Source organism: Oryx dammah, unplaced genomic scaffold (assembly GCF_014754425.2).
Source record: "Oryx dammah isolate SB20612 unplaced genomic scaffold, SCBI_Odam_1.1 HiC_scaffold_17, whole genome shotgun sequence".
Taxonomy (NCBI): Eukaryota; Metazoa; Chordata; class Mammalia; order Artiodactyla; family Bovidae; genus Oryx; species Oryx dammah.
Genome location: NW_024070201.1, coordinates 28,931,704 through 28,942,326, shown reverse-complemented (window position 1 = coordinate 28,942,326; position 10,623 = coordinate 28,931,704). Strand labels below are relative to the sequence as shown.

Here is a 10,623-nt window from a genome sequence, read left to right as displayed (position 1 = left end):
GTATTCTTAGCAGAACTTAGTAAATGGCTGATGGAATTAACTGACTTTTCTTCCTGAATTCTTTCAGCAACAGGCACACAAAAAAGTACTTTTTTGTAGTAAGAATTACATTTAATTTCTGAAGGGGGGGATAGCTTCCTGCCCATCCAAGACCCGAGAGTATTTCCTTGATCTCTTGAGAGTGGCAGAGACTCTTAAGAGTGGACACACAGTGCTAAGATGTGACTGCTGCTGCTGCTGCTAAGTCGCTTCGTCGTGTCCAACTCTGTGTGACCCCACAGACGGCAGCCCACCAGGCTCCCCCATCCCTGGGATGCTCCAGGCAAGAACACTGGAGTGGGTTGCCATTTCCTTCTCCAATGCATGAAAGTGAAAAGTGAAAGTGAAGTCACTCAGTTGTGTCCGACTCCTAGCGACCCCATGGACTGCAGCCTTCCAGGTTCCTCCGTCCATGGATTTGCCAGGCAAGAGCACTGAAGTGGTGCCACTGCCTTCTCCGAAGATGTGACTAGATAGGCCTAAAAAAATGGTTCCTATTTTGAAAGTTTCCAACCCCTTTAAGAATCTACTGAAAAAACAAGATCCTTTTCTTCAGGAAAATACACTTTCAGACACATACCTTTCTAACTTGGTTCTGGGACTCCCAAGTACCTGTTCTTCCCTAGGGCCGTTCACACACACCCCCACCCCCACCCTGAGCCGCCTCTGTAGAACCCCTACCCCGGAAGTGCCGGGCTCTACCCAGCACCAGAGTCCCGAGAACGGTCTCCCTGGTGGGCTCCACTCGTCCATTCCAGTGCTCTACTGCCCACTGCTGGCCTATGCCTGGGACCTCCATCTCAGTGGATGTTTCGAGAGGAAGTGGAGAATTTCACCAAAGGTGGGGTGAGGGGGAGGGAGGCAGGGAACAAGAGGACAGTTAAAAACAAAACCAACCCCAGTCACTAAAAAGGGAAACAAGCCTAATTATTCTGCTCCACTTCTGGGCAGCGGCATCTCCTCATTGCCTAGTTAATCCACCAAACATAAGGAAGAAGAAATGAGTAACAGCCCACACATTTCTTTTATTACCAAAAACAATTGTTATGCACAAACTCAGTGCCTCTAATCCCATCCCTGAGGATAACCATGAAAGTCCTTGGGGCTATAAGAGGAACCATTCAGAGGGAAATGCCTTGGCTGGTTTTGAGGAAAGGGCCCTTGGAGGGATCAGTTACTTGGCATCCCTGGGCCCAAGGACCCCTACAGATAGGAATGGATATGAGCTGACTATGGATTTTCATCCCTGTTCTAGCATGTCTAGGGGATTAGGGTTTTAAGCCTGACACTAGTCCTCTCTACAGGAACACACACACAACCAGGGTGCCCCCCACCTCAAAGAATCAAAACTCTTCAGGATCACCAAAGAATGTGGACTGGCTGAAAAAGGACATCCCTCAGCCCGCTGAGTGACGCAAGCTGGCTCCAGAGTGGACTCTCAGCATCACTCCTAAAAGCATCCGTTGACAAGGGCTGCCCACTAGGGGCGCTGCCACCAGCCTGGCTCAGACTCCAGGGCCTGGAGGTAGCAAGGGTTGGGGCCTGCAGCCTTCACACCATCTGGACTTCTGGCTCTTCAGCTGCTCCCTGAAGCTCTCCCATGACGCCCCCTGAGGGGGGCTCAGAGGTGGGTGGGGGCTCTCCTGGGGCTTCGAACAGCACGTAATAGACGACCTCCCGCTCACCCTGGGCATTGGTCTGGTTCACCACGTGGATGATAGGGCTGGACGTGTCCTGAGAGGCCGGGAGGGCTATGCCCTCACCGCCCCCACCTTCCTCTTCAGCTTCCTCCTGGGGTCCTGGCTCCCCGGGCACTGTTTCCAGAATGATGTCCTGCAGGCTGCTCTCATTCAGGGATGCTCCCAGGCCTGATCCCTCTTGTGGCTGCCGCAGCAGTTGCTGGGTCAGCTCTACACTCTCATAGCGAACCAGCTGCAGCCTCATGTAGCCATCCTCATGCTCCTTGTACCTAGTGAAGGAGGAGCACGGAGGGTACAGCAAGCAGGGGCGGGGGGAACGGCAGGGGCGGGGGACAGACACAGGCTGTAGACTGGCAAGGTAAGGGATAATAGGAGGGAAGAAGCCCTGGGATTCTAAGTGATGGGTGTTAAAGACAAAAAAAGAAGTCTGTATTGTATAATATTTAGAAGAAAAGGCAAGAAAGCTCATTACTCAGAAAGGAAAGGGAGGGACCTCCTTGGTGGTCCCGTGGTTAAGAACCTACCTTCCAATGCAGGGGATGGGGGTTCAATCCCTGGTGGGGGAACCAAGAACCCATATGCCATAGGGCAACTAAGCCTATGCGCCTCAACTAGAGAGCCCACACGTCGCAACTAGAGAGAAGCCTGCACTTCTCTCTAGAAGCCTTCACAGTAGGGCTGCAATGAAGATCATGTGTGCTGCAACTAAGACCTGATGCAGCCAATATTTTTTTTTTAAAATAGGAAAGGGAGGGGAGGGAAGAGAGAAGAACTGTCTGTGTTGGACAGTAGGGCTGTCAAAGGATTTATAGAAGGTCATGAAGCTACTTATTAGGACCCTTGGCTCTGGGCTCTGGTTCTGGCTGCAGGGCTTTGGGGATCATTTATTGGGTTTGGTATTGTTCCCTGGATTCAAAAATTAGAAAAATACTCTGCCCCACCAATATTTTGGAGGTTCCTTGAGCCTAAATGGAGATAGCGGACATCAGAGCACCATCAAATTCAAGGTTTTTAAATTGCTGAAAAGTATGAAGAAAAAAATGCAGAAATGCGGGTATGGGGGGAGGTTGAAAGACATACCGAAAGCGGGGGTGCCCTGAGGGCCACTTGAACTGGTGCTTCTTGCGAAGGTGCACAGTGAGGTTGTTGCCCCTTGTGAAGCATTTGTCACACACGTGGCATCTGTACCTCGGCTCTGAGTCTCCCTGGTGGGGAGGGGAGAGTGAGGCCAGCTTCCCCCCGCGCCAGGTACCCCCCACCCTTCTACCGGCCCCTCCCTACCAACAGCCCCACTCACTTCATGCACTTTTCGGTAATGCGACTTGATAGAGTAGAGCGACCGGGCACTAAAGGTGCAGTTCTCGAAATCACAACTGTAGGCTGGCTCCTTGCTATGGGTATCTAGGTGCTTCCGGAGGTCAATCAGATTCTTGCAGCTGCCAAAAGAGGTCAGGAGAGATCAGAAAGCATGGGGGATCCTGGAACCCAGGTTTTGTGATTGCCCACCCCGTTTCCTCTTACCTGTAGTCACAACAGTCACATTTAAAGGGACGGGCCTCGCTGTGGCGGAAGCGCATGTGGTTTCGGAGGGAGGAGGGCAGCGGGCAAGTCATGTCACACAGAGGGCACTTGTAGTGGTTCACTGAGGGGCAGAGAGGAGGCTGTGGCCGCAAAGCTCGCAGAAGCCTGGAGGGCAGGCCCGGAGGATGGTGGTGGCCAGCTACTCACCATGGTTGCGCATGTGGTCCCGCAGCAGCCGCTCTGTGGCAAATCTCTTGGAACAGTGAGAGCACTGGAAGTGCTGCTCTGCAGGGAGTCGGGCAGAAGTCAGGTGAGCACAGGCGGTGGCAGAGAGGAGGAGAGCATGCTGGGAGAAGGGAACCCCCCCAGGCAGAGGGAAACCACCCAAGAAGAGGGGAGCTTGAGGAACTATGGATGGACCTAGTATCATGAAAAGAGCGTGGGACTTGGAGTGGAGAACCTGAATTAGAATTCACTTACTAGCAGTGTGATCTCAGGTAAGTGATTTAATCTGAGCCTCAGTTTTCTCATCTGCAAAAACGGGGGATAAGAAGCCTACCTCATAGGGCTGCTGCGAGGATTCGCTGAGCTAAGAGCCGTGGCACAGAGTAAGCATGGAGTGACAGCGTCTAATGAGTCCCCATCAGCAGAGACTGTGCCAGGTGACTGAGCCCTCAAGACAGACATAGCTAAGCTGCAGATACCTTCAGGGGCCCCCTCTCCTGAGAACGTGCCCCCAGCCACCACCCCAAGTAGGACAGCCTGCACCTATGCCCCTTCTTCAACTGCTTACGATCCAACGAGGACTGGCGACGGATATGATCTAAGAACTTGGTGTTGTTGGCGAACATGCCCCCACAGGTGGGACAGGCCACCACCTTCTCCTGGGTATGGCTGCGGAGGTGCTCTCGAAGCTTAAAGCGGTCCTTGAAGGTGCAGGTACAGCCTGGGAAGGAAGGCCCGGTCAGGTCCAGCCACAAACCCCCAGAGTAGGGTCTGGTACCCCCAAGTCTCTCCAGCCACCCCCAAGTCTCTCCAGCCAGCAGCCAACCCTGCCCTGCAGAACTGGTCCTGCCCCTAGCTGCCCTGGTCCCTTAGCAACCCCAAACTTTCTTTAGAAGCCAGAAATTAAGGAGTGGGCCTACCTTTCCAGCCACAGAGCACCACATTGTTGTCCTTGCCGACTACTTGGTATTCACAACACAGGCTGTGCGCTTCCACGTGCCGGTAGAACCACTCGGGATTGTCGAAGGAGTTCTGTGCCAGGAGCAACTTGGGGTAAGGACTGAGGATGGGTGGAGGGACTTCTACTCCCAGGTGTCCAGAGAGGGGCTTCTTGGTTCTCTCCCAAATTAATTGGTGGGGATAGGAAAGTTTGAGCATGGGGCTACCCAGAAATGAAGGAAAGCTACTAGCAGGAACTTCAGGAACATAGCGTATCCCAGAAAGGATTAAGGAGTCTTGAGTTAAGATCCCCAACCCCTTTCCATCCCTACTCCTGGCTCTGTCTGCTGACCTCACAGTGCTCCCACAGACACAGAAAGTGGTCGGGGATGTCAGGGATGAGGTTGCGGCTCTGGAAGTCCAGGATGCAGGGGCTGAGGTCAGCCTGGCTCTGCAGGGCCTGCAGTCCCCACTGTTTCAGCTTGGTGTGGTAGCAGTGGAAGTAGACGTGGCGGATGAGATCGGCAGAATTGTCTGGAGAACAGAAGCCACACTCCCGCCACAAGCAGGAGAATTCTTCCTCTGCAAAAAGGGGTTTAGAAAGAAGTGACTGATACCTTTCCGAAGCTCTCCTTCCACTTAGCAGCAAGGGACCAGGCTGGGATGACCTGGTATACCAGGAGTTCATCTAGCAAATGCTAGCATTTAATGACTACTAATTGTGTGCCAGGCACTGGGAATACAACAACGAGTACAAAGAGAGTCCCAGTCCTTACCCTTGCACAGCTTTCAGTCAGGAAGAAAAACACATCAAAATAATCACATGCATAAACATAAAACTACAACCAGGTGGAGAGGAAGCATGGTCTAGGCAGGGAGACAGTGTGTCCACAGCCCAGTGAAAGTGACTCAGACACAGCAGGTGTGGCTGGCATTTGCTACTGTGGCTTGGAGTTTCTGCTGTTCCCTGAGGAACCTGGGATGCCTCCCACTCCCTCCTGTCAAACCATAGGTCTTTCTTTCCCCCATATTCTGCCCAAGATCAGCCTTCTCCAGGAAGGGCTATCAGCTATTCCTGTCTACTTCCTATCTCTCTAAGCACCAAATTTTCAGTGCTCTATAGAGGTTTACTTGTTTTGACAAGTAGGTACTTTTAAAAATATAATAATCACCTAATTCCCCTTCTGTATAAATATTACTTGATTTTTGAAGCTATTAGTTATAGGTTACAGTCACTAGATTAAAACGGAATTTGAGGTGGGGGAAGGAGAGCTGTCTCTATACCTTCTGTAGAAGTTTTTTTCAAACTGTGTTATGACCCATTAGTGGGTAGTGAAATCAATTTAGAGGATTGCAAATCACAATTTCTTTTTAATTAGAGAATAAAATAGAACAATTCAGAGAGAATTTAATCAAGGCAAGGATTGTTTTTAGTATTTCTTAACTTCTCTATACAGGGTTGTGACATAAAATGCATTCCTAACTGATGGTCATAATAAAAAATAAATAAATACATAAAAACACTGCCAGAGAGTGAAAAAAGCAGACTACTGGAGGGTAACAGGCAGAAAGGCCAGGGGTCTCCAAACGGAGGAAATAGCCTGCAAGTATCAGGCATTTTTCTCTCTCTTAAGTGGCAGGAGGAAACAAACTAGCGATATTTTTTCCTTCTGTATACAAATTTAAAAGGAGGTTTCTCTTAAAATTCTGTGTTGCCATAATGACACCTGGTTTCACCTGAAGTTAACCAATGCCTTTTTCTTATGGAAATGTTTATCTTAAGCTATGCTAATGTACTATGCATTTACCCCAAACTCTGTCTTCAAATCGGTTCCACCTTTTGGGCTCAGAACCTACTTGATAAACCAGTATGTTATACTCTGATATTGTTCCTCTAATCTGTGTAAATGAAACTATTTGTATGGTGATCTGCCCTTCTTCAAGATTCAAGTTAATCATTTTATGGCCCAAGATAAACCATTTGGTGCCAAGATTATCCCAAAATACATCTTATGGGTGAGGGGCCTGGTGCCATTCTGAGTTTTGAGACATTTCTTTCATTAACAGGCTGCTTGTGACTAGATAACATCCAGCTGAAGACTAGCGGGGGGGTACTCTTTCTGCCCCCTTCTGATGCCTATGTCAGAAGCTTTCTCTATCTCCTTTATACTTTAATAAAACTTTATTACACAAAAGCTCTGAGCGATCAAGCCTCGTCTCTGGCCCCGGATTGAATTCTTCTCCTCCGAGGGCCAAGAATCCCGGCGTCGTGATTCAACAACCTTTCACTACCAACAGCTTGTACAATATGATCCTTTAAAAAAAATAAAATCCTATTAATTTATATATATACATGCAGAGAGAGGTCAAAAAGAATGTTCAGAATGTTCACTAAGGTACTGTCAGTTAATTGACTTTTAATGGCAAGAGGAAAGGTTCATTCCACATATCCTTGCTGAATGAGTTTTCCAGAATGAGCCTACAATGTTTTTATAAACAAATTAAAAAAGCACAATTAGGAAAATAAACCACCACTCTCACTGGCTGCCTTCTCCCTCTGTGGCAAGGAGAGTCAGATTTTCCACCATCCCTTGAACTCTTTCCCCTTCCTGTGTCCTGCTTCCTTACCAAGCAGGTCCTCCTCCTCCTCTTCTTCCTCCCCAGAGCCCTGCAGGTGCTGCTGCAGGTGCTGAGTGACATGTTCGCAGAACTCCTCCATGGCCGAGCACACAAAGGAACAGGACCCCCACTCACACTGCAGCCCCAGGTTCTCCTTTCGGGGAACTTTCCCAGGCGGCGGCATGGCCTTCACCCTAGAGAAGGAAGAAATCGGCACCTGTATGGATTCCACCCAAGGGCTGCTGGGGGTTAACACGGGACAGCCAGCCAGCCTAGAGCCAAGAGATGTTTTTCAGTGACCTGTGAGAAATGCTGTGCTTTTTCAGTAAGGACAGAGTAGCAGTTCTTCAAAGCCCTGGAAGCTGTTTGGTGTTCTTGGGAATGGAGAATACAAACTGACATTATTGAGCATGTGCCAGGCTCTGAGCTAAGAACTTTAACAGACACTTTTTCAAGGAGCTCCAGAGCAACCCATCAAGAAGGGATTACTCCTACAAAAGGCAGAACAATGCTCAGGTTCAAAGAGATGGCTTTGAAGACCCACAGCTCAGATTCAGACTCCTTTGTCCACCACCTACTTAGCTGTGTGACCTTGGCCCTTCTATTCCTGAACACCCTTATTTTCAGAATGGGGATAACAAACCCTTCTGCCTTTAATCTGCTATACACCAAGCACCTACTAAGCACATTGTGTCATCTAATTACCAACATCATCCTATGAGGAAAGTACTGGTTTTAATTTCATTTGTAGATAAGGGCATAAGGCCCGGAGAGGTTAACTGGTTTGCTCAAGATCACACACCAGAGGGTAGGGGTAGGGAGCCTAGAAGCTCCTTATTTCTCACTGGATCACATCCTAAGTACTCCATCAGACTTATGAAGTGCCACACATACTCCTTTTGCCTAACCTATCTGGTGCTTTACTTCACCACTGCCCTAATATCCTCTGAACAAAAATGTCAATTCTAGTTCACATAAGAGGCAGTGTCTGTCCAGTTTATACTGGGTATACACAGTGTTAGGCACACTTAGGTGGGTAATAAACATTTCGTTGAAGAAAGCTGAATAAAAAACAAAAGGTTCTCAACCTTTAATATGCACACAAATGCAGAGGTTTCCAGCTCCTGCCCTAGTGATTCAGATTTGGGAAGGCTGGGGTTAGGCCTAGAAATCTGCCCTTTAACTCAGCAGCCCAGTTGTGATGGGGCCTCCAGAAGCAGAGTCTGAGGAACAATAAAAGGATAGTTTCCCTCATTAAAACAAAACACAGAATGACAGGTGACACTGCACACAAAAATCTCTGGAGGAAGAAAAGACACTAAGAGGCCCTGACTCTGTCCCCTGAGCATCACCTCCTTGAGGATTCTCACCAACTCTCTGTGGTACCCAGGAAGGGAGTGAGGTATTGCTCCTTCTGGCCTTTCAGAGAGAGGCGGGAACTCTGAAAAAGAACTTTAGTATACAATGAAAGGGGAAAACCCCAGAAAATACAAAATGCATAAAATCTTTCATACTTACAAGTATAAGAACCTACTATATCTAACTGGTTACCAAAGGAACTCCTCCCCCTTTTTTTGGTCCACACCTCATGGCATGTGGGATCTTAGCTCTCTGACCAGGGACTAAAAAGGTAACCCCTGCCTTGGAAGCATGGAGTGTTAACCACTGGATAACCAAGGAAGTACCAAAAACCCCTTTTTAAGGACGCCTTAAAGAAATGGCAACCTATTCCAGTATTCTTGCCTGGAAAATTCCACAGACAGAGGAGCCTGGTAGGCTACAGTCCATGGGTTCTCAAAGAATTGGACATGACTGAGCAACTAAGCACAGCACACAGCAGCACAGAGGGCATAAGAAGCCTGGGCTTCTCTGGTGGCTCAGTGGCACAGAATCCACCTACCAGTGCAGGAGATGCAGGTTTGATCTTCAGGTTGGGAAGATCCCCTGGAAAAGGAAATGGCAACCCACTCCAGTATCCTTGCCTAGAAAATTCCATGGAGAGAGGAGACTGGAGAGCTACAGTCCATGGGGTGGCAAAGAGTCAGACACGACTAAGCATGCACGCAAGCATATGCCAAGCACTGTTCTAAGTGTCTTATATTTATAAAAACTCATTAGTACAACAATCCTATTGAAGTAGGCAGCCTGATTATCCCACTTTACAGATGAGGAAATGGCCCAGATAGGTTAAGTAATTTACCCAAGATCACAAAGCTAGGAAGTGATGGAAACAGAATTCAAAGGCCAAGGAGCATGGCTCTGTTCTCCTCCTCCATCTGCCTGTCTTACCTTTTTATGTTTGATTCCCTCCTCACCAAAGACATCATATCCATATACACAATACCCAAAGCATGCTTTATTGAGTAGCTGTTTTGTAAGTTTCCTCCAATAAGCTGTGAGCTCCTAGAAAGCCTGGTCTGTGCTCTCTTCAGTTCTAACTGCAGAGCCAGCACACACCTACTAAGAGCTCTTTTAATGTTCAAGTAAATCTATAACATTATTTTACTTTTGGACAAATCACCTAGCTTCTCTGAACCTGTTTCCTTAAATGTAAAACAGGATATTACTATCACAGCAGTGGATGAGGGAATCGACTGATATGATTAGAAAGCTCCAAACATTTACTAGCCCTGTGATCTTAGGCAAGTTACTTAAGCCAGGGTTTCCCATGTATTATTAATACGAGAATAATCATGCCTGTTTCACTGAATTGATTTATGGATTAAAACACATAATGGATATTAAAATGCTTAGCCTAACTCAGCAAGTGTTGGCTCTTCATATCCTTGCTTCTAAGAATTAGATGATCCAAGAACGAATGCTACAAAAAGATCAACAAAAGGAAAACCCGAAGGATTCCTAACCCTTCCTTTCATAGGGAATCATGGTAAGAAGCAACGAGCAAATACTTGAGTATAAATTGCAACGCAACGCACCGAGAATGAACCCTGAATGGTAGGCAAGAAAAGAGGGACCAAGGTCTGGAACCTTCTAAGGACTCACAATTTGGCCGAAGAGATAAGATTCTGACGTGTTTAAACAACCACCAAAACAAAGCGCCCGTTGAGGGGAGCTGGACAGAGAGCTGGACAGGCGGCAGGCTAAGCAGGAAATGTTGCCCTTAGCGGTGGGGACTGGGCCTCTGGAGCACAGGTAGAATTCGGAGAGAAGGAAGGAGACCATTCGGGCAGGGAAACCTCCCCCTTTCAGCCCCGCTGGCTTCCCCTTAAGGCGTGGCGGCGATCGTGCTTCAGCCGCAAGGAAGCCCCAGACTGGAAAGTAAGTCGGGGTTGGGGGCTGGGGGCGCTGCAGGCGCCAGGCAGAACAGCGTGGCCGACCAGCAAGAGAGCGCCTCGCCGAAGCGACCGGAAAAGTGCCTGGCTTCGGCAGCCGGCCCGAAGGACAGACCGATGCTACCCCGCCATCCCCGGCATCCCCTGCTTACCTCCCGTCAGTCAGCTCCCGGGTCTCTCCAGCTCCCCTCCCACCTCGCACCGTCTCCGGGAGGGAGCTGGAGTGACGGCCAACGACAGCCAATCGTCGCTCTCAAATCCCTCTAACAGCCAATCGCCGCTGCTAC

At 48.8% G+C, this 10,623-nt stretch overlaps 1 protein-coding gene across 2 annotated transcripts; it reads right to left on the bottom strand.

The window, feature by feature from the left end:
* Window positions 1-1,044: 1,044 nt before the first annotated feature.
* Window positions 1,045-10,623, bottom strand: LOC120876345 (histone H4 transcription factor). Of its 2 annotated transcripts, none has more exons than XM_040258167.1 (10): window positions 10,489-10,623; window positions 7,053-7,237; window positions 4,777-5,006; window positions 4,406-4,517; window positions 4,054-4,206; window positions 3,468-3,545; window positions 3,261-3,381; window positions 3,037-3,175; window positions 2,820-2,944; window positions 1,045-2,008 (listed from the first exon to the last, which is right to left on the bottom strand). In XM_040258167.1, exons 2-10 carry the CDS (start codon window positions 7,225-7,227, stop codon window positions 1,591-1,593), a joined length of 1,551 nt encoding a protein of 516 aa, XP_040114101.1. In that variant the 5' UTR covers window positions 7,228-7,237; window positions 10,489-10,623; the 3' UTR covers window positions 1,045-1,590. The 2 variants fall into 2 exon arrangements, with proteins under 2 accessions (XP_040114101.1, XP_040114102.1); XM_040258168.1 differs by lacking the exon at window positions 10,489-10,623 and adding an exon at window positions 10,047-10,370 and having other exon boundaries at window positions 1,052-2,008.